At 45.4% G+C, this 22990-nt stretch overlaps 1 protein-coding gene across 1 annotated transcript in view; it reads right to left on the bottom strand.

The window, feature by feature from the left end:
• KLHL6 (kelch like family member 6) overlaps positions 1-22990 on the bottom strand; it is a 1417570-nt gene that overhangs the window by 469614 nt on the left and 924966 nt on the right. Inside the window, exon 4 of the mRNA XM_069213706.1 lies at positions 9425-9662. Coding sequence (XP_069069807.1) covers positions 9425-9662 — 238 coding nt within the window. The remainder of the gene's footprint in view (positions 1-9424; positions 9663-22990) is intronic.

Genomic DNA, 22990 nt, shown 5'->3' with positions numbered 1-22990 from the left:
TCTTCACTTTCTCAAGCCGACTCAACAGTTTACTATGTACTCTTACCATTGTCTGACCCCTTGGCTTCAATTTCACATTAGGTAGATGGTCCACAACTAGGCACCTCTTCTGGGTGTGTTAGCTCAGGTGTGGAGAACATAGCCTGTCACCATTAGAGTTGATTTCCTTATACTTCAAGGCAATTCAGAGAGCCTGATTGCCCACAACAATCTGCACTTGAATGCAAAAAGGCAGAAATAGTTCTCTTCAGCACACCTTGTTCCACTTACTTTTTAGGGTCTAACGCCTTAAGGACAGTACCTATGACAGTGAGGTATATTTGTAACCTTAAAATCATTTGATTTGCCAGCCACCTTTTACCAAGCAAATAAACCAATTGTTGTGAGCAGTAACCATCAATTCAATTTGTCAAGAAACAAAACTTTGTCTTCCCTACCTACATCTTTGACATCACTTGGAAATCCTACATGCATGCCAGATGGTGAGGGCAGGCTGTGACGTACTGCTCTCAGGTTAGTGTTGATGCCCCATTATAACCAAGGGTCTCAGAAGGGACTGTCCTTACAGGGACCTGGCCGAAGGACTACTCAGCCCCTGCCACCCCAACCAGCTACAAAATAATCCTCAGAGACTGACCAACCAGACACGGAGGAGGAGTTGCCATCATCCACAAGGATTCCATCAGACTCACCACCTCCAACAACCTCCACTCACCTGTCATGGAGTACCTCAATTTCCATCTCCAAACCAAGACCCACTCAAACATCAGAGGTAGGCTTGCCTATAGACCACCAGAACCCCGACCCCCCTTCTGCAACTCCATACCCAAAATCATTGCCCTCCTCGCTTTGGACTCCAGACACTACCACTTCCTCTGCAACTTTAATTTCTACCTAGGAGGACCCCCAGACACCAACTCAGTTCACCCTGCCATACTCCATGGATAACCTGGGTCTCAAACAGATGATCGCCAACCCCACACACCCCGGCCACATCCTCGACCCAATCTTCACATCCAGCGACAAAATACAGTTTAGCCACACAACCGAGCTCACCTGGACAGACCACAACATCGTCCACTTCACTATCAATGTAAACCAACAGGCCACCTTCCCCTCTCCCCCGCCGCCTGCCGCAGCTGGAACACCAGCACAAAATCCCAGTGGACAACCACCCTCAACACCACCACCCTCCACACGTCCAACAATGTCAATGAAGCTGCTGCCCACTTTTTGGAATGGCTCACCACCAGCGCCGACTCCATCACACCCATCAAACCCCTGCACAATAGCAGGACTAGCAAACACGTCAACTGGTTCACCCCCAAACTCAAAGCAGAAAAACTGAGATGCAGACCCCTAGAGAACCGCTGGTGCATCAGCAAAAACCCAGAGGACCGCATAGCCTTCAAGACAGCCCTCAAATCCTACCCCCACACCATCAAAGAAGCAAAGAACACTGCACTGACCACCCACCTCCAATCCACTAACTGCACCAAAGAACTATATTAAATCATCAGAGAATTCTCCTCATCAGACCCCATCGAAAACACCATTCAACACTCCCAGGCCTTCTGCAACTATCTCGCTGACTTCTTCCACACAAAGATTGCCAACATCTACAAAAACGTCTAACTCCAATCACAGGAGCCAGACTGCCCAACTCCTCACACCACTTTCCCACCCTACCGCCTGAGCAACTGGACCCTCCTTGACACTGAAACCAAAACATCCATCATGTCCTCCATCCATCCCGGAGCCCCAAAGGACCCCTGCCCTCACCACGCCTTCAACCTCGGACACAAGGTAATCGAACTTCTGCACACAAACATCATCAACTTCTATTTCAAATCCGCTACTTTCTCGGAATCATGGAAACACACCAAAGTAAAACCACTTCTGAAAAAAGCCACAGCTGACCTTTCTGACCTCAATAACTACAGGCCGATCTCACTCCTCCCCTTCCAAACCAAGGTACTGGAGAAAGCCGTCATCCTCCACCCCACGGACTACCTGGAATCAAATCACCTGCTCGACCCCTCCCAATCCGGGTTCAGCACCAACCACAGCACAGAAACCGACCTTCTAGCCACCACTGACAACATAAGAGCCATCTTAGACCATATGGAATCAGCAGCCTGATCCTCCTGGACTTGTCAGCAGCCTTCAACACTGTCTCCCACCACCTCCTCATCCAAAGACTTCACCTCATCTGCATCTGGAGCAACGCACACAAGCTACTAGCCTCCTTCCTCACCTGCCGCACCCAGAAGGTCCACCTCCCACCTTACGTCTCTGACCCCAAGAGCATCATATGCGGTGTACCCCAAGGCTCCTCACTGAGCCCCACTCTTTTCAGCATCTACATGATGCCACTAGCAGCCATCGTCTGCAGCCACAATCTCAACATCATCTCATACGCCATTGACACCCAACTCATACTCTCCCTTTCCAAAGACAGAGACACCACCATAGCAAACTTCCAAAATGCCATGACCGACATTGCCGACTGAATGAGAACCAACTGCCTCAAACTGAACACCGAAAAGACCAAAGTTCTCCTCTTCGGAAGACCTCCCTCACCGTGGGATGACACCTGGTGGCCCTCCACCCTAGGACCAGCACTCTCCCCCCACCACCCATGCCTGTAACCTCTGCATCATACTCAAAAGCGAGCTCTCCATGAGACAACAGGTCAACGTGGTGCCCTCTACCTGCTTCAATACCCTCAGAATGCTCTGCTAAAATCTTCAGATGGATCCCAAAAGACACCAGAAGAACCGTCACACAAGCCCTTATCACCAGCCGTCTTGACTACAGGAACGCCCTTTACGCCGGAACCACCGCCTTTCTTCTCAACCACCTCCATACAATCCAGAACACAACGGCAAGTATCATCCTGGATCTGCCAAGACAATCCCACACCACCCCCCACCTCTGCACCCTGCACTGGCTCCCCATCGAGAAGAGGTGCCACTTCAAACTGCTCATGCATGACTACAAATCCTTCCACAACACAATTAATGAATACTTGAATAACCGACCAGACTTTTAACCACCCCACCAGACACCTGCGCTCAGCCTCCCTGGCCCTCACCACCATCCCCCAAATCCAGCACACTCAAGTCAGAAGATGCGCCTTCTCCCACCTTGCTCCCCATCCACCTCTATACCTCCTCCTCCCTCGCCAAATTCAGGAGCGGCTTCAAGTCCTGTATGTTCGAGTAGCTCTTCCCCACGTAGCACCTGGATACCCCTGCGGTGATTAGCAAGCTGTACAAATACTAATTGATTGATTGATTGATTGACATGTTTTCCACTCTTAAATATTATTCACCTCACAGCAGGGTTCGAACTCATGTTGCCAGGCTACACAGGGTAGGTCAAAAGCCATGTTTTGACTGTCACTGTAGTGGATGGCACAATAGGTGCTGCAAGCTACAAGTGCCATTTAATTTTCCATGTCATGGGTGTATTTTGGCACAATATTTTAAGGCATTATAGAAAAGTTAAATGTGCCAATAAGGGTTTAAGGAACCTTCAACATCTCTTAGGGGACATCAAACATATAATGGGCACTAGATTGTAGTGTCCTATGTTAGAGTTCAATATTACCAGCAGGTTATTCACCCCCAAAAATAAAAAACTGTGAACAATTACCCAACAAGGGATCATTTTGCACATATAATGTTAAGCTTTTTATTTGGCTCTAGCTTCAAAAGAAAGTACATGCACTGCTCTCCAAATAGAAGGAAGCTAAAGAGGATCAATGACACAACAAATGACACTAAAAGGCTATCCTTACTCAAAAAAACTAAATACTGAATTGTTGTTAATAAATGTTTCTTCTACACATCTCATTTCTCCTTACATCTGTGAATGTTGGCACGCTCCTTTATTCCCCAAAGTAAGGCAAAATATTCATTCTATTACATTGGACTAGTAGGTACAAATGGCTACACTTATATTGCACCGTGAGTGCACAGGTCGTTCTCACAGTTTTCACTCTGGGGAAACACAATGATAATGGAGATTGTAGAATATACACTTGTGGATGGAACAGTTGATTAAAATATTCTGCTCCCACCACATACATCTCTCCTACATATGTTTTATGGCAATGGTAGTGTCTGCAGAGCTATTGCAATTTTCAGCTAATTTATTTTGTAGTTAACTTGGTTAGGTAGATGGTCCACCTTGGTACCTAAGGGTGTGCCATCTCTTTCTAGAAAGAGGAGGTATTAGACCACAAATGTCCAGTCTAAATGAATGCTTTGAAGTAGGCTCAATCATATGTAACTCTCTCTATGATTGTACCATGATTTGCCCACAATTGCCTCATTCATCACAGATTGTCATTTGGTGGCTCCTGGCTCTTGTAACACACACAGAAGCATTCCGCGTTGGTGATGGGAATTTCAGTGCAGGTCCCACTGCAGTCATAGCAGTTTTATGCCCACAGATCCACACTTATAGGCACATAGTATTACACAAAAGGGGCATCATATGTGGTAATGGTCCAATAGGTACCTCATCTCCGTTTCTTACAATGCCAGTAAAACCTGTGCAGGGCGTCTTACCACTATCTGTAGTGTATCCCTGGTACTGGTCGGGAATTTTAATGTCATGCCCGTTCTTTTTACAGGTCTGGATTCTGAAGGTTGTTGATGCCACTATGTTGTGTATGTCAGCTAACATGTTTGACTAACCTGTTAATTTGCAGGATGGTAGGATGGATTTTTAGTAATTAAGGCAGAGTTGACAAATGCCCTGACTACACCAGTATGGTGTTTGACCAGAGATGTTTCACGGCATGGGCAAAGTGTGTGACTGCCGAGGGTCCCACCTTCCAGGAGGACCCTGGATAAGTGAACCTTTCTCTATTGTCTGCCTATTTTCCTATCTAAATCTTTAACATATAATTCAATATTGTTTGGCATCCTAGGCCTTAAATTAGTTGAAAAGGGGTCATAAAATTCAAAATTGTTCTGGATATGGGCCCCAAAATATTTTTCCCAGAGGGGTACCCAAATCCTTAGGATGAGACTGTGTTTGGAAAGGTTAAACTGAAGTGTTTTGCTAAGTAGTTTTAGTTGGCGGAAAGACAACTTCATCACTGTCTCGATTTGTGAGTTAAGTATAAGATCAGAATCCTAGAGGATGCTAAGTACATTTACCTTTATTTTGAATGAGACGGTATCCACAAAGAAAGTTGGAGGGTGGCCGAAATAGTAATTTTTATTTAAGAGGAAAGAAGGTCCTAGCACCATGATTTCTGTTTTTTAGCTCTTATGATTGCGGTTCACACGACTCATTCAGGTTTCAGTTGCAGTACAGCCATTAATTCCCTTTGCCTGCACCACTCAAGTATATCTGAGTTTCATGGCATATCAGTGGAGCATTGGTTTGTGAGATCTTGGGAGGTCAATGAGTAGTTTAATATGCACGTTGAAGAGTAAGGGTGATAAAGGGATCAGACACTTCACATGGAGAGGAAAAGAATGTGTCTAATTTGAACTCTTGAGGTTATTTTTCTAGAAAGGACTTTACATTGTGATCATTGACAAGTGCCACTGATTTTAGTCTTTACAAGAGGAGAGTGTGTTGCCCATTATCAAGGACAGCAAACCTGCCAAGGAGGATCAGCATTTAAACCAATACCTGGTCAGCCATCTTGAGCGTGTCATCACACATGACTGTGAAGTGTTTCTTTTACATGTTTTGCCTGCAAATTGGAAACATTGTTAGAGTCAGGATCGGGTAGGAGCTGAGAAGTGCTGCTTTTTTCATGATTCACACCGTCGTTGGTGGTGATGCGGTGTCCTTGCAGCCGCGGTGATGTGGAAGTGATGTGGTAAAGGCGATGTGTTGGTTCGTGCAATAAGGTTAATGCACCGTTATTTGCAGAAGCAGCCAGACAAAAAAGACTTCCAAGGGTCCAGGACTGGGTTTGCACCACTTGGTAGGGCAGGACTCACAGTTGGCAGAGCCCACAGGCTGTAGCAGGATTGTTGGAAGTCTTGTGTGTCCCCGAGACCCTAGAAACCAGGAGGCATGCCAGCAAGCCCTTGAAATCACTTAGGTTCAAGTGATGCAGGTCTAGTCCTCCCCACTCATGCAGGGGGGCAGCAGGCAGCAGGGCAGCTCATCAAGGCAAGAGTCCAGCAAGGTAGGGATCCAGCAGAGTAGCAGTCCTTTAAGCAGCATAGCAGTCCTTCCTTGGCAGAGTCTTCACAGGTCCAGAAGTGTGCTGATTTGGTGGGGTCAGACAGCCAGTATTTATACTCATTTATGCCTTGGGGAGACTTTAAAGAAGGGTCCTTGAAGTGCACAGAGGTTCTTTCATCCCAGCCCTGGCTCCAGACTAGCAGTAGGAGTCAATTGGCCCTTTGTATGGGGAGAGGCACTGCCTATTCATTTGTAAGTGTCAGCCCTCCCCTCCATTCCTACCTAGGAATAGCCATCAGAATGCAGATGAGTGCTTAGGCATTCCTAACCTTGTGGCTGTCTAGCGGGAATGCACAAAGTGTAGCTGTAACCCACCCCAGACGTGTCTTGGAAACAGGCTGCAGGCATACAGAGCTCTATGAGCAGAGAAATGCCCATTTTGTAAAAGTGGCATTTCTAAAATAGTAATGTTAAATCCAATTTTACCAGTAAAGAGGATTTATCATTAGCATTCCAACGATATGAAACATGATTCAGCTACTCCTTCTCAATCAGGAATTACAGTTTAGAAGTATAAGAAGGAATTCTCAACGTTAACCTATGAGAGCGGGTACACCTCACAGTACTGAAAAACGATTTGGGGAGTTTTTCACTACCAGGACATGCATACCTTGAAAGTACATGTCCTACTTACACAGCAGCCTGTCTTATGGGCTAACTACGGCCTACGTTAGGGGTGGCATGTGCCACAAAAGGGGAGCATGAGGCTTGGCAAAGGGTTTTAAATGCCACGTCGAGGTGGCAGTAAATCTGCACACACAGGCTATGCAATGGCAAGCCTGAGCCATTGTTAGAGTGCTACTGGAGTAGGTGTCACAATGAGTGCTACAGGCCCAACAGTAGCATTTAATCTACAGGTCAAGGCACAAGTAGTGCACTTTATCAAGGACTCATAAGTAAATTACATTTGCCAGTTGGGATTAGGCCAATTTTACCATTATTTAGAGGAGAAAGCACATGCACTTTAGCACTGGTTAGCAGTGGTAAAGCGCAAAAACAAGGTCAGAAAATGGAGGGAGGCAGGCAAAAAGATGGGGTGAAGACCAACCTAAGGCTATCAGGTCTAACTGGAACATTGTTTATTAAGCAATCTCTGAGAATACTAGGGGTTCTTACTATTCCTTTGAGGATCCTTCTGGATGGAGATGCATAGCTGTTTGCTGATGCCTGTGTGTATAAAATCTCTAAGATGACTCAGAGGCTTGTTTATGTTAATAGAAAAAGATATTCAGGTATGTTGGTTTGAAGGTCTTGGTGTTTGTTTTTCATTTGTTCAGAAGAATGTTGGCTTGTCCTGGGTTAGTAATACTGAAGCAGATAATGTAGTGGTCTCACCACATACCTGATGAGGTGGGGGGGTCAGAGATCTGTAGGCCATGTTGAACCACTCCCTCTAGGCAATGTCCTTTGATGTGTGTGAGGAACTGAAAGAGAATTCCGAAATTGGAGCTTTCACAGGTGTGGATGGACACTCTAAATAAGGGTATGGTTTGGTCTTCAAGCCAGAAGCTGAGGTCTCCCATTAAAAGGATGTGATTAAATGTGAGGAACAGATGGGTAAACAGAGTACACAATTCACAAACGAAGGATGTGATGTTTCAATCTCATTTTGTCAGTGCTTGATACTGATCATTTCTCTTTACGTGCCTGTGGTTCAAGTTCACTTAGTTGCTAACAGTTTGGGAATTCTCAGGGGTTATTCTCTTTGCAAGGGTGTTACCAAAAGAATTGTATTATTTATATTGATCCCCAATACATAACTACTGATTCTGTTGGTACAGGGCACCGTGGGGTAACTTGCATCACTACTCTCGAGATAGCAGCCTGTAAATTAACAAGTAAGGGGTGAGCACAGGTGGGGGGGGCCTCGGTTATCGCGAGATGCCATCCCAGAGGCTTGGTGGAGTTACAGGGCAATCCTACAGCTTTAAAATTGATTAAAAGGCCTCCAGATGGTGATTCCTGGAGCCAAAAGCTATTCCTCAAGCTACTTGGAGCCTTTACGGCGGGCCTGGGATGACCCGACGGCGCTCCTTAATCCCACAAGGGACAGTTGGAATCCTGAGCAACTGTGGAGACTGGCCGGGGTCTCGCTCTGACTTGTCAGGAGCATGACAAAATTGATAAAGTGGTAAACCACAATAAAGGAACGAGCTGTAAGATGCTAAGCATGTTGGTGCAGAGAACACCAGACGGAACAGCTCTAGCTTTCTCAGGATGGGTGTAGGCCAATGTTTAAGAAACTCATCTCCGACACCGGGATCGCTCGTAAACTAACCCAACCTGTGTAAATAATAAACTTGCGACATATTATACCCACAAATGTTGTCCTAGCATTTATTATGTCGCATGCATGATATTGTGATAAACGCCAATTGCACACTCACTAAGGGACTAGGGGTAGCAGCGCTATGCACACAGCAAATTTGCTTTATTACGTCTAGGTACTTTTGCGCCGTGCTTTTGTTTCTAGATTCCTCCACACCACCAACTTCCCCCAGCCCTCTCAACTTCTCAGTGCTGGCAGCACCCCTTCTCCTCATCCCTTCTGAAGTCTCTGGTCAACCCACTGCGACATGCTTACAGTTTCACTTTCAGCCAAGGGATAAAAATAAGAGCATTCACTGGCTTCCTTTTGAAATTGCGTGCAAGCCAAGTAAACAATCGCGTGACAGAAGATGAAATCACGAGAGCTGGCAGGTTTCCCAGAATGGTCTGTGCTCTGCAATACGCCCTCCTCTCCCCGCGCATGCTTTCAACTTGCCTTGTCTGTGCTAGTAGTTGCCTGGACAGGCTCATGTTCCGGTTTTTGTTGAGTGGGCAATTGTGAAATACATTGTGCAAGAAGACAAGCTGTGTACGCCAAGCTGTAGCTTCAAGACCGGCTACAGAAAATGAGAGGTGCAAGTTGATGACTGATGCAAACATAAAAACAAGTGCAAGAGCCAAACTATCTTCCAAATGTTACAATAGCATACGTTTTCCATGTGTAGGATTTGTTCGGCAGTGGTCTTGGACCAATAACAGCAGTAAAAACAAATTTAGGGAAAGGAAAAATAGGTCAAGTAGATTTCCAAAGGCCTCAGAAACACTTTTAAAAAGTCAATTCACTAAAACGTTCTAGTAGCATATGTAATGAAAGCACGGATTATGATTTAAAGCGTGTCACTACTAGCTAAGCCACATACATGCTTACCTGAAATGTAGACTTCGTTTTTATACGTAATGCATGAAAATTCCACCCATTTCCTGTTTTCACTTTCAGTGTCCTGCTCTGTGATTGGCAGTTTAGCTACTTCCAGACGGCTTCTCCTCAGCGGGTCGAGACAGGTAACTTCAGAGACAAATTTTTCATCTTTTGTGCACCCTCCTATTATCATAAACACTTCAGACTGGAACTCCTGCATCCTTGGCTTTGTTCTTTCTGAAATGATCTAGAATGTAAAGACAATTATGTGAACTTAAGAGTATGCCTGTTTTTATTATGTTAAAGGTGAAAAATACTATATATCTTCAGAAATTATCGAAACAGCATCATATGTCCTGCATTGGTAACATTCACTTTGTACCTTCATCATAAGTCATGCAATGCCAGCAAACGATGCATAAATATATTTCTGTATTCACCCAGATTGTTCTACTTTAAATGTCGAATTCTGCAGTATATGAACGTACAACTCTTTGGCATTAGGGCTTCACAACTGATGTGCATAGTAATTTACGCATGCATTTTTTCAGTAGGCTGGAGTTAATGGGTTTATACGGTTTTTATAATGTAACTCAATCACTACGAGTTGAGTATCTTTAACTGCTGCTAGGAAGATGTGGAGAAGAATGATGGTAACCTGAAGTGTTCCTGATCTATTGAGTGTCCTTTCATAGTAATAACAACCTTACTGGAGTTACCTCACCATGCCAGGTAACCAAAGCTAGACTACATTATTAGGGAACACTGGCAGAGAAGGCATAACAATGTCAGCACATCGGGTGCAGGCGAGGAGATTTGTTAGAATCCTCCGGACACAAAACCGAGGTAGGGCTCATTTGGGAGTTCGGCAGAAGGGTGGCACAACATAATGAGCAGTACGACATCTGGGAATATTGCAGCAGTGTGTAGGAAAGTAGCCTCTTTCTAGCATGGTTACCCCGACTTTTGGCTTGTTTGTGAGTGTGTGTCAGTGTGTTTTTACTGTGTCACTGGGATCCTGCTAGCCAGGACCCCAGGTCTCATAGATAAAAAAAAACTATATGTCAGTGTGTTTGCCTGTCTCACCGGGATCCTGCTAGCCAGGACCACAGTGCTCATAGTTTGTGGCCTAATGTGTATGTGTGTGTAGTGCCTAACTGTGTCACTGAGGCTCTGCTAATCAGAACCTCAGTGCTTATGCTCTCTCTGCTTTTAAATTTGTCACTGTAGGCCAGTGACTTCATTTACCAATTTCAATTAGAATACTGGACCCTCCTTATAAGTCCCTAGTATACGGTACCTAGGTACCCATATGGCATTGGGGTTTCAGGAGCTCCAATATGGGCTGCAGCATTTCTTTTGCCACCCATAGGGTGCTCAGACAAACCCTTACACAGGACTGCCACTGCAGCCTGCGTGAAATAGCGCACACACTATTTCACAGCCATTTTCACTGCACTTAAGTAACTTATGTCTAACCTTCACTTGCTGAAGGTTAGGTGCAAAGTTACTAAGTGTGAGGGCACCCTTGCACTAGCAAAGGTGCCCCCACATAGTTCAGGGCCATTTCCCCAGACTTTGTGAGTGAGGAGACGCCATTACACGCATGCACTACATATAGGTCGGTACCTATATGTAGCTTCACAATGGTAACTCCGAAAATGGCCATGTAAAATGTCTAAAATCATGGAATTGTCCCCCCATTCCAAATCTGGTATGGGGGAGCCAATTGCACGCATCCTTTGGGCTCCACCGTGGACCGCCAGTACTGCCAAACCAGCTAACTGAGGCTTGCACTGAAGCTACAGCTGCTGCCACCTCACAGACAGGGTTCTGCCCTCCAGGGGTCTGGGCAGCCCAGTCCCAGGAAGGCAGAACAAAGCATTTCCTCTGAGAGCAGGGTGTTACACCCTCTCCCTTTGGAAATAGGTGTTACAGGCTGGGGAGGGGTAGCCTTCCTCAGCCTCTGGAAATGCTTTGAAGGACACAGATGGTGCCCTCCTTGCATAAACCAGTCTACACCGGTTCAGGGACCCCTTCTCCCCTGCTCTGGCGGGAAACTGGACAAAGGAAAGGAGAGTGACCACTCCCTTGTCCATCACCACCCCAGGGGTGGTGCCCAGAGCTCCTCCAGTGTGTCCCACACTTCAGCCATCTTGCTTTGCAAGGTGGGGGGGGGCACTCTGGAGGGCTCTGAGTGGCCAGTGCCAGCAGGTGACGTCAGAGGCACCTCCTGATAGGTCCATACCTGATAAGGTAGCCATTCCCTCTCTCAGGGCTATTTTGGGTCTCTCCTGTGGGTTCTCTTCGGGTTCTGTTTGCAAGTTTCCTTCAGGAATCCTCTGCAACAACTTTAGCATCCTATGACCTCGGATCAACCGCAGCCTGCTCCAAGAAACGCTGGAACTGCAACAAAGTGTCTACAAGAGACACTTTTCTTCACCAACCTCAGTGCCAAGTCAGCAACTGCAACAGTTTCCATGGTGTGCGTGCTCTGGAGACTCCCTGTCTTCATCCTGTACCAGAAGGACTGAAAAAATCTCCTGTGGAGTGAAGGTGTCACTCCCCTGCTTCAAGCAGGCACCTTCCAGGGCAACAACCGGTACCCTGGGACTCCTCTCACGACAACAAGCATGCTCCTAAGGACACAGAGGGTGGACATCATCGACATAGACTGTCCTGAGGTCCTGCTGAAGCAATTTGGAGGACGTAAGACCTTGCCTTCCCCGAGAACGATGGTACCCCTGTGTCTTCTTTGCCTCCTGAGGCCTCTGTGCACTCTTTGCAAAATTCCTTCGTTCACAGCCTGGCCCAGGTCCCCAGCACTTCACCCTGCGACGCTCAACTTGCTCAACTTGCTGAGTTGTTCTCCGGTGGCGTGGGACCTTCTTTTGTTGTGCTGCATCAACTGCTTATTGCACCTCCTTTGAACCCGGATCCTGCAGCTTCTGGGGGTACTGGCTGACATCCTGAGGGCTCTCTAAAGTGCTGATAGCCCCCTCTTCCTCCTCACACAGAGTTGAGGCCCCCAGGTCCCTCCTGGGTCCATCCAGCGCCATTTTGATGAAAAACGCATTTTTGCTGTAGCAAAGGCTTGTCGGCGCCGTCCAACACGAAATCTCATCTGCAACGATCTTCACGCCGTGGGGCATCTTTTGCATCATGTAGAAACCTTCTGGAATCTTCCAAAGGGTGCATTTCTGCAGTCTTCAACTAACCAGGGACTCTTCTTTTGCATCCTCTTCTGGGTTGGCAGGGGCTCCTGTCCTTCCTGGAACTTCTTTCGACTTCTGGACTTGGTCCCCTTCCTTTGCAGGTCTTCATGTCCAATAATCCAGCAGTTGTTCTTTGCAGACTTGGTTGACTGCTGCAAAATCCCCAAAACGAGGTGTAGTGTGTCCTAAGGAAACTTTCAGTACTTTATGGCTGCTTTTCTGGGCTCTGGGGTGGGGTAATTTACTTACCTGTACTGTATTCTTACTCTCCCAGCGATTCTGCACACACTACACTTGTCTAGGAGGGAATTTGTGATTCACATTCTACTTTTTTAGTATTATGGTTTGTGTTGCCCCTAGACCTTTTTTCTCCCATTGCATTCTATAGGATTTCCTACTGTTTGCATAGTTCTATGACTATTTACTTGACTAATTTTGGTGTCTATTGTATATATTGTGTATAATACTTACCTCCAGAAGGAGTATTCTCTCTAAGATATTTTTGCTACTGTGTCACCCAAATAAATACCTTTATTTGTGGTAACATTGAGTATTGTATTTACTTGTGTATAGGTACTGTGTAACTATAAGTGGTATTGCATGAGCTTTACATGTCTCCTAGCTTAGCCTAAGCTGCTCTGTTATAGCTACCTCTATCAGCCTAAGCTATTAGAACACTACTACATTCACTAACAAGGGATAACTGGACCTGGTGTAAGGTGTAAGTACCCAAGGTACCCACTACAAACCAGGCCAGCCTCCTACACAGTGTTAGCATAGCATCAGGGAATATGGGGAACTGCATGGGACAACCTAATGGAACACTGTAGTTGGGGATGAAGAAATGACAGGGAATGGTATTTGGGGGGGTAGTACCATGAAACAGATGAAAAGCTGGGAAAACATCAGTCACCGTTGTGTGGGGGGCACTTTACTAGAAACAGTTGTGGATGGTATTGGATACAATTAATGAACACTGAATGAGTAGGGAAACAAGGAAGAAGGTGATTGGGGAGACCACATCTGAGAATCTGGTGAAGGGGTAGCCCTGTATATGGGACCTTTTCTGTATAAAACATTTTATTGGTTTTCTTATTCACATACAACAAATGGTACGTTGAACAAACAGATAAACTAAAAAGGAGCACTCTGCAACAGAAATAGCATAAGGTAATGATGTACAGTTAATCGTTGATCAAAAGATTTCTGTGAGAAATTGAGTTGCTGGTTGACTGGGGTGTGAGCCATGTCAAAAAACAGCCACAGTCCCTTGCAGGGAGCACCACAAAAAGTGACTAAATTAACCTGTGCTTAACCCTGGGTATCTTGACACCAATAGCAGTCAGGCTTAACTTTGGAGGCACCGTGTAAAGTATTTATGCAGCACACAAATGAGTAATAAAGTGAAAACACAACACAAGAACAATCCCAAACCAATTTAGAAAAACAGAGCAAATTTGGATAAATTATCTGACACCATAATGACGAAAAATATGGCCAACTGCGATGGAGCGAAGTTCGGATAAAAAAGTGGATTGGGTCTGGTCAGCACTTAACTTCGGACTTAAAAAAAAAAGTCTTAGAAAAAGGTTCTGAGAAGGTAGAGTTCAGCAGCGCAAGGCTGAAGGAGGTGTCTGAGGAGGGAACATCATTGTTGGGTAGCCTTGGGGCGAAGCTGTGGTGAAGATTTCTACATTCGCACTTAGTCCCTGAGAAGGAAGTTGAAAATCTCCAGTGGGACGAGGCAGAGAGCTGTATGGCCAAAGATAGTTCCACGTCGAGGCCGGATACCCCTTTAGCGAGGGACCGCTGAAAAGAATTGGGTGCTGCAGAGAAGATCGTTACAGGAGAAGTTGTGAAATCAATCCGAATCCGAGCTGTGATGCACCTCTGGCAGATAGGTGAGCAGGTTGGTTCTGGCAGTTTTTAGCCTAAAATCTTTTAAGTCCTCACTTTGGGATTTTGGCTATCTGGGCACTATCAACACCACTTCTAAGGGTTCAGGACTGGAGCTACCCCCCCCCCCTCCCCTCAGCGCCTTGAAACCCTAATGGGTACGTAGCGCGCTTTAGAAATGTAATGATTGATTGATTGATTGAAAGGTCAGGACTTAGTCATGTTGGGTCCAGGTGCAGGTTCAAGATGGAGGAAGCCTTTTGTGTCCCTGTGGCACCGAGGAGGAGGCCAGCAAACTAACCCTTGTGAGTCAATCTGGAGGTCCTGGGACAATTGAAGATTCAGTCCTTGTATCCAGGCAGAAGGTAGCAGAGCAGCAAGACAACAGGGCAACAGTCCAGCATAGTGGCCGTTCTTCCAGCAGCACAGCAGTCTTTCTTCCTGGCGGAGTTTTCACAGATCCAGAAGTGTCAGTCAGTCAGTCAGTCAAATAACTTTATTCGGCAATTGCCATAAAAGTACAAACCAAGACACATTTCCCAATCTATAAATAGTAAAATAAAACTTTAAAACCATTACTGGAAGCACCAGATAAACATCCAATCTGAAACCCCTTGACATACATAGATAAATATACTAGACATGATTAAAAATCACAAAGTCAGAAAAGTACAAATGTTAGCGTTAAAAAGATATACTATACGTACATAAAATATTTAAAAAGGAGTAGGCCTTTTCCTAATACGTAAAGAAGCTGTGACAAAGTCTAATACATGGTGACAAATTTGGATATTAGGCAATCTCTGAAGGTATAGCAGGGCTTCCTTATAATGAATAGGTCTAAAAAGACGTAACGTGGGTAAAATAAAGGCCCCTCTAAGTGCAGCATATAAAGGGCAAAAAAGAAAAAAATGCAAAGTGCTCTGGGTTGATTTGGAGTCACAGGGACAAAGCGGTAAATCCTTTTTCCAGAAACATGGTTCAGGGAAAGCTACCTTAAAATGAATTAGATTAAGTCTAAAAAGTGTTAAAAAGGAAATTATTTTAAAACTTGAAAACCAAGACAAATAGGGTTCAAGGCATGGAACAGTCACAATCCGAGAATAAGAATCGAAAGATTTCAATTTCAGGGAACTATAAAATCTCAGCTCTGATATGTGCTTGGAATAAGTAGACTTCAAAACAGACCTAGAGTTTGTGGTTAATAGATGGGGATCATCAAACATATATCTAAGCCCTAGGTTCTCAAAGGAGTTTTGCAGAAACATAAGCCAGGGAATCCTATTTGAGTATTCCAATTGAAGACAATCAGTGATACAGTCTTGGACCAAACTTGCCATAGGGTTTGACCAACATTTGATCCACAGCAGTAGGGGAGCCATAAAGACCCTGTCCTCCAAAAAGCACTGACCCAGTTCTTCATGGCAGATTATGTTTGCGGTGCATTTTGGAACCAACAATAATCTGCGCAGGAATTTATTTTCTACACTCTGAAGAGACGGTATTTTATTATAGCCCCAGACGCCTGCCCCATAAAGGACTGATGCAGTGCATTTGGAATTATAAAGAGTTTTCAACTGAGCAGGGGGTCTGTGACCTAGTTTATTTGAAAAGCGAAAAATTGCTTCATTGTTCCTTATCAACTGTTGGAGCTTAAAATTAATGTGTATCTTCCAGGACAAAGAAGAACTCATGTACATGCCTAGATAACAAAATTCTTTGACCTTATTAAGAGTGTGCCCTCCCATAGAAAATAGTTTAAACTTTGTATTGCGTGGGCCACAAGTCATAACAAAAGTCTTTGGGTAATTTACTTTCAGATCCAGATTCAGCATAAAATCGTAAAATACATCCAGTAGTCCCTGTAAACCGTTTGCAGTACGGGCAATTAAAACTGCATCGTCAGCGTATAATAAAACTGGAAGGTGTCTCTGACCCATCTTCGGTATGTCCTTTGCATGTTTTAAAAGTGAATCATAGATCCAGAAGTGTACCGAAGAGTTGGTGTCTGATTTCCCCTTTTCTACCCTAGTGCCTCCCCTTCTGGAAGATGGGAGAAGGTTCTAGATAATGGCTTTGAAGGGCATGGAATTTCCTGACTCCCCTGCCTTTCTCCAAGCTGGCTTCAATGATAGTGTGAGGTTGTTAGAACCTTTGCGTGATGGCAGGCACAGGCTATTCAGCTCAAATGGGACTGTGCTGAGCCCACCTCCCAATTTTGCCAGTGGATGACCCATTCAGGTACACTTAATCCCTCTATTGTGTGACTGTCGGGGAGAAATTCACAAAATCTGTTAGTTAAACACAGTTGTGTGACCCAGGCCAGGCTACAGGAACAAAAGGACTAAGGTAGAAAAATTTCAACTTTCTAAAAGTATCATTTGTTAAAAGTAATAATCAAAAAACAGACTTTAACACTATAATGTGTTCAATACAAGGACACCAAAATGATTTAGCTCCTATTTGGAAATTAGGGTTTATGAAATGTATTAAGGAATCCTCAATGTTATCCTATGGGAGGGGTAGGCCTCACAGTACTACCACAACATGTAAAACATAGAAGTACATGTCCAACCTTTTAATTACACTGCACCTGCCTTGTGGTCTACCTAGGGCCTACCTGAGGGGGACCTGCATGTAATAAGGGGCCGTTTAAGGCTTGGCAAGGGGGTTTAATCCAAGTTCACAAGGCAGTTTAAAGCTGCATTCAGGCTGCAACAGTAGGCCTGGGAGATGGTCTGAAGTGCTTCTTAAGTGGCTGACACAATAAGTGCTTCAAGCCCACTGGCAGCATCTAATTTACAGTCCTTGGGTAAATGGTATACCATTCTACAGCTGATGTATAAGTACATTAAATATGTTGATTGTGTGTAAGCCAATGCAACTATGTTTGAGGGAAGTGAGCACAAGTACTTTAGCATTATTTAGCAGTGGTACAGTGCACATTCTTAATGCTAACAAAAATGAGTTCAGAAAAATGGAAGAGGTGAGGCAAAAAGTTTGGGGAAGGCTGACAGGTCTAACAGTGTCCCACTGCAAACCTACCACACATGACAAGACAGCTGTATTACACAGTCTCCCTCCTGCCCCTTTGCCCCCCCCAAGTTTGTGGGTTATAGTAGTGGTTCCGGATTTCCTCACCCAGGGCCTGGTGTGAGTCTACATGTCTCTGAAGAGTGCTACACCTGTGCTCGCACCTGCCCGAATTTTGTAGCGTTTTTGGTGGCAACCCTTAGCCTTACATTATAAATCGAGCTGCCCATAAACATGCTCCTGTCCAGTTCAGACTTCATTTCTCTAGTGATTTGGGTCCCCCTTTTCCAGGCTCCAACTATGTCCCTTTTAACCACCACTAGTCTCGGCCACAGCAGCACAGCCTTATACCTACTGGTGTCTATCTCCTCTGTGATGTGGAACAGTGCCAATTTTTATTCTCGGTATAGGGTCCAGCCCAACACATACTCCAGGCTTCCCATCATTCCTTCCCAGAATGGTTTCAACTTTGCGGATCCCAAAACTGTGTGGAAAAGGACTCTGTTTTCTGTAGTGCACCTTAAACAACATGGTGAGGTGATGGCCCCTATTGTCCACAGACTGTTTTGTGTGTAGTACATCCTAAGGAGGTATTTCAAATCTAAACTTGGAGGCTATGGTCAATTTGTGAGGTGAGACCAAAGCCCCCCTCCAGTCTTCCCCCTCCCAGGCTTTTCATAGACAAGCAAAATGGTCTGGTAAATTTATCACCAGTGATCAGTACTCTTGGGATATTTGTGTTTGGTCAGTGTATTCAGTAGGATTTTAACCTCCAACGGGTTGTACTTTGGTATCGCCTGGAGCTCTGCCACATAAGGTGTAAGAGTGCATCTGAGCTGTAAATATCTATAAAATTGCATGTGCTGTAGGTCAAATATCCCCCAACCTGGAAATGTCAATCATGTCACATGATTTGAATCCCTGTGGGTTGGAAACCTGCTGCATCATAGTCCCGCTACACAGTGGGATTTCTTTTGTTAGGCATCCCCTCCATCCATCTGCTTTATGTCTCTCCAAGTCTAGAGTGCTACAGACCTAGTAGAGACAGGTTATCGGAGAGCGCCCATCGCATGAATCCACTGCAGTCAGGGGATCACTCAGATCATACATTTTTCAGTCACAAAGGTGAGTTTGCGTCTGCATCAAACCACAACTCATTCATTATGATGATGTGTGCCGCCCTGTAGTATGAGGAGGTGTACAGCATTGCAATACCTCCAGTATAAGAAGATTTACAGCATTTACAGAGAGCTACTCTAGGGGTATGGTGGTTCCACAGGAAATGTTGTATAAGAGAGTCTAACTTCCTCATGGTCTGCGGTATGGGAAGTGGGAAGTTCTGCAACTGGTAGAGCAGTTGGGGGAGAGCCACCATTTTGTAGATGGCTGATCGCCCCATCATTGATAATGGTAGTGTTGCCAAAATCCCAGGTCTTTAGTTGAGCAGTTCACTTGGGGTTGAATGTTGCATGTCCAGGCAAGGGGGCCCACTTGTAACGTGCACCCCTAGATATGGGACTCATCTCACAGGACCTGTGGTTTGGTCGCCCAGCAAAGAGCAGTAGATGGGCAAGTCAAAGGATATATCCAGGATTTAGCCCTGTTGCCAGTGAGTTCTGAGAATTTTCTGAAAACGAAGAGAATCTTGAGGACTCTGGGACCAGAGTCTTGTAGATCATCTAAGAATATCAAAACATTATCAGCATATAGGGTATTCTGTCAGAGAAACTCAGCCCTCATTTCAAGCCTTTGACCAAGTCGCCCACCCTTATCCACCCTGCCAGTGGTTGGACGGCAATTGCGAAGAGATAGGGTGACAGAAGGCAGCCCTGTCTTGTTCCTCTGTATATTGGGAATGGGTCTAATAACGTTACCCCCACCCATCCTCTACCTCTCAAGTCTGTATACAACAGCCAGATCCAAAAGAGTACTCAAGGCTCGCGGTACAGTGCTTGTAATAAGCAGAACAAGTAGTCCCATCTTACTGTGTTAAAGGCCTTGTAAAACTCCACTAGGAGAATTGCGTGTGCACCCGGTATGTGATTCGCACGTTTTAAGGCATTGTAGACACGTCTAATAATGTTGTGTGGCCCGCTGGGGCATGAAGCCAGATTGATCTGGATGAATCAAAGTGGCTAGCAGCAGCATCAGCCTGTTTGCCAGGGCTTTAGCCCATATTTTAACTTCTATATTTGAACGAGAGATAGGCCGATAAGATGAGCAGCAACCAGGTGGCAATCTTGGCTTGGGGATGACCACAAACCCTGCTATTTGCTTATCAGGGGATTACACCTATCTGTTGGACATTCATGAAAACCCAATGTAGTGGTTCAAGAAGTAGAGTTCTATATGTTTCAAAGAATTCCATTAGGAATCCATTTGGGCACGGAGTCTTACCAGGTAGAAGTTGAGACAGGGCCTCCCCAACTTCTTCTAATGTAAGGGAACTCTCTAGCAAGTCCCTGTCAGTGTTGGTCAGAGGACGTTTAGGTAGGTCACTTAGAAAGTCTCCAAGGGCAATTGAGTCCATCTCTGGTGGTAGGGCATAAAGAACTGTGTAGTAATAGGCAAATTGTCGAGCGACTGCGGTCTCCCTAGCATGTCTGACACCCATGTCAGTGATACGGCAAATAAGTGTCCCCTGAGTCAAGTTTTGCAGAGTCGATGTAGGATCCTGCCCCCCCAGTGGTAAATGCAGTTTTATGTGTCAAGCCCCAACCTCCATGCTTTGCCAAGGAGCAAACTCTTCAGGGATTGTCTGGTTATATTGAGAGTCCCTGAGTTTGTTGGCGGTCGTAGATCTATCATAGTCTGTCTCCAGCACAAGTATGCGAGTCTGAAGGTCAGTGATCTTACACACCAGTCTCTTATGTGCCCCCGCTATATACCTTATAATGTCCCATCCAATTGGGAGCTCTGAGACCCTCTCTTAGAGTCTCTAGGGATTCAGCAGAGACTATTGATCTTTAAGTAGTCAGCTACGGCGGTCTGTAAGTGTGGTCTGGTCATGACTTCTTGGAGCCGAAAAACATCTAAATGCCACTGAAGGGGTACGACAGCGGTCCAGCTGAATTTGTACTTGAGAGCAGCTTGATAAGCCCCTGGTATTATGGGACTCCGGTTGAGGCAGAAGGAAGTAGGTGAGGCGAGAAAAGGCTCTGTGCACCACTAAATAATATGTGTACTCTTTTTCCTGGGGGTGTAGAGCCTTATTATGAATCTAGCCAAGTGGAGGCCCCCTATTTTGTCTTTACATTTGGGGGTTCTCTATAGTCCCCTATCCATTGTCCCATTAAAATCCCCTCCAAGCATCCCGGGCCCAAACAGGAACCGGTTATGCATTGGAAAAGCAAGCAATGCATTGATTATTTTCCTGCCAGACGGGCGATACAATGCGTTGATTCTTTTTCTGCTAGGTTGGTGAGGCATGAATTATTTTCCTTGCAGGAGTCTATAATTAGAATCCTTACTGCGGTGCAGCATTGATGAAGAAAATGATGCACAGTGGTGATGCATGGAAAATCCAGACACACGGCAAAGATGAATCCGCCCAGAAGCAGGAGATGCGTCAAATCCACAGCTGTGAGACAGGCACTGCGTGGATTTTACAGCTGCAGTACAGGAGCTGCATCAATTTTTCTGCCACAGCGGCTCAATGCATAGATTTTTCTCCAGGTCACCAGCTTTCACTTTCCAGGGCCCAGGGACTGGATTTGGCATTACATGGCAAGTCAGGACTCTCAGCAGAAGAGCCCTGGCACTGGCAGATGAAATCTTTTATGACCTGAGTCTTCTTAACAAGAGGCAAGCTCATTCAAGCCCCCAGAGACCATTGGAAAGCAGGATGTAGAAAGCAGAGTCTAGCCATTTCACTCCCAGGGCAGAAGCAGCAAGAAGCATGCCAGCACAGCAAAGCAACAGGCAGAGTGGTAGTTCCTCATACAACACCCAGCTCTTCTCCCTGGCAGAGTGGGCTCAGTCCTGAAGTGTTCTGAATTTGCGGTCTCGGAGGCCCAATACTTATACTAATTTCTGCCTCTGAAGTAGGCACACTTCAAAGGAAAGCCTTTGTAGTGCACAAGACCCTGCCTTTCCTGCCCTGGTCCCAGGCACACTCCGGGGGGTTGGAGACTGCTTTGTGCAAGTATAGGCACAGCCCTATTCAGGTACAAGTGTCAGCTCCTCCCACCACTCTAGCCCAGGAAAAACCCATCAGGATATGAGGGCACACCTCAGCTCCCTTTGTGTAACTGTCTACAGTGAATTCACAAACAGCCCAACTGTCATCCTGACCAAGATGTGTATTCCACAGATAAACAGAGGCACAGAATGGTTAATCAAGAAAATACCAACTTTCTAAAATTGTCACTTTCAAACTTACAATTTGAAAACCACCTTGACCAAAATATGTATGTTTACATTGTGATTTCAGAGACCCAAAACTCCAACTCTCTATCTGCTCCCTAGGGGAAGTTACACTTAAAAAGATATTTCAAGGCAATCCCCATGTTAACCTATGGGAGAGATACGCCTTGCAACAGTGAAAAACAAATTTGGCAGTATTTCACTATTAGGACATGTGAAACCCATCAGTATATGTCCTGCCTTTTAAATACACTGCACCCTGCCCATGAGGCTGCCTTGGGCCTACCTTAGGGGTGATTCACATGTAGTAAAAGGGAAGGTTTCTGGCAGTTCAAAACTGCACACACAGACACTGCAGTTGCAGGTCTGAGACATGTTTACAGGGCCACCCATGTAGGTGTCACAATCAGAGGTGCAGGCCCATTAGTAAGATTTGATTTACAGGCCCTGGGCACCACTACTGCACTTTACTAGGGACTTACTAGTGAATCAAATATGCCAATCGTGGAGAAGTCAATGTTGACCAATCCAATTTAGACATAGAGCACTTGCACTTTAGCACTGGTCAGCAGTGATAAAGTGCCCAAAGTCCTACAACCAGAAAAAACTGATCAGAAAAAATAGGAGGAAGAAGGCAAAACGTTTTGGGATAACCCGTAAGAAGGTCCATTTCCAACACTGTTGTTAAACTTTCAGTGCGTAGTCTGGGAAGACCATCACTTTCGTTGTGTTACAAAGCAGGATTTCTAGTTTTCACCAGGGATCTATGTGGTCTTTCTACATCAAAGTAAGTTTAATTCCTCCCCCAGAAGCCAAGTCTGCAGCCAGGTCATAACGAACATGGTGGAAGACGATCCCTCTGCCTACTATCTGGATGTTATTCCTCTGCGAGTGTCCCTCTTCATCTTCAGTCCGCATATCCAGGTGATGAATTCATTTCTGAAAGTTAGAAACTGTAATCTGTAAGGTACAAAGCCAGTCTTCAGCCTTGGAAATGTGACTTTCGGCCTCAGCGACCTTGCTACCATGTTGGGCAGATCTTTGTACAGCACTGAAATGTCCACTT

The sequence above is a fragment of the Pleurodeles waltl genome, chromosome 11 (genome assembly GCF_031143425.1).
Source record: "Pleurodeles waltl isolate 20211129_DDA chromosome 11, aPleWal1.hap1.20221129, whole genome shotgun sequence".
NCBI classification, from domain to species: domain Eukaryota; kingdom Metazoa; phylum Chordata; class Amphibia; order Caudata; family Salamandridae; genus Pleurodeles; species Pleurodeles waltl.
Note: the sequence above shows the minus strand (reverse complement) of the source record. Positions and strands in the feature narration are given on the sequence as shown.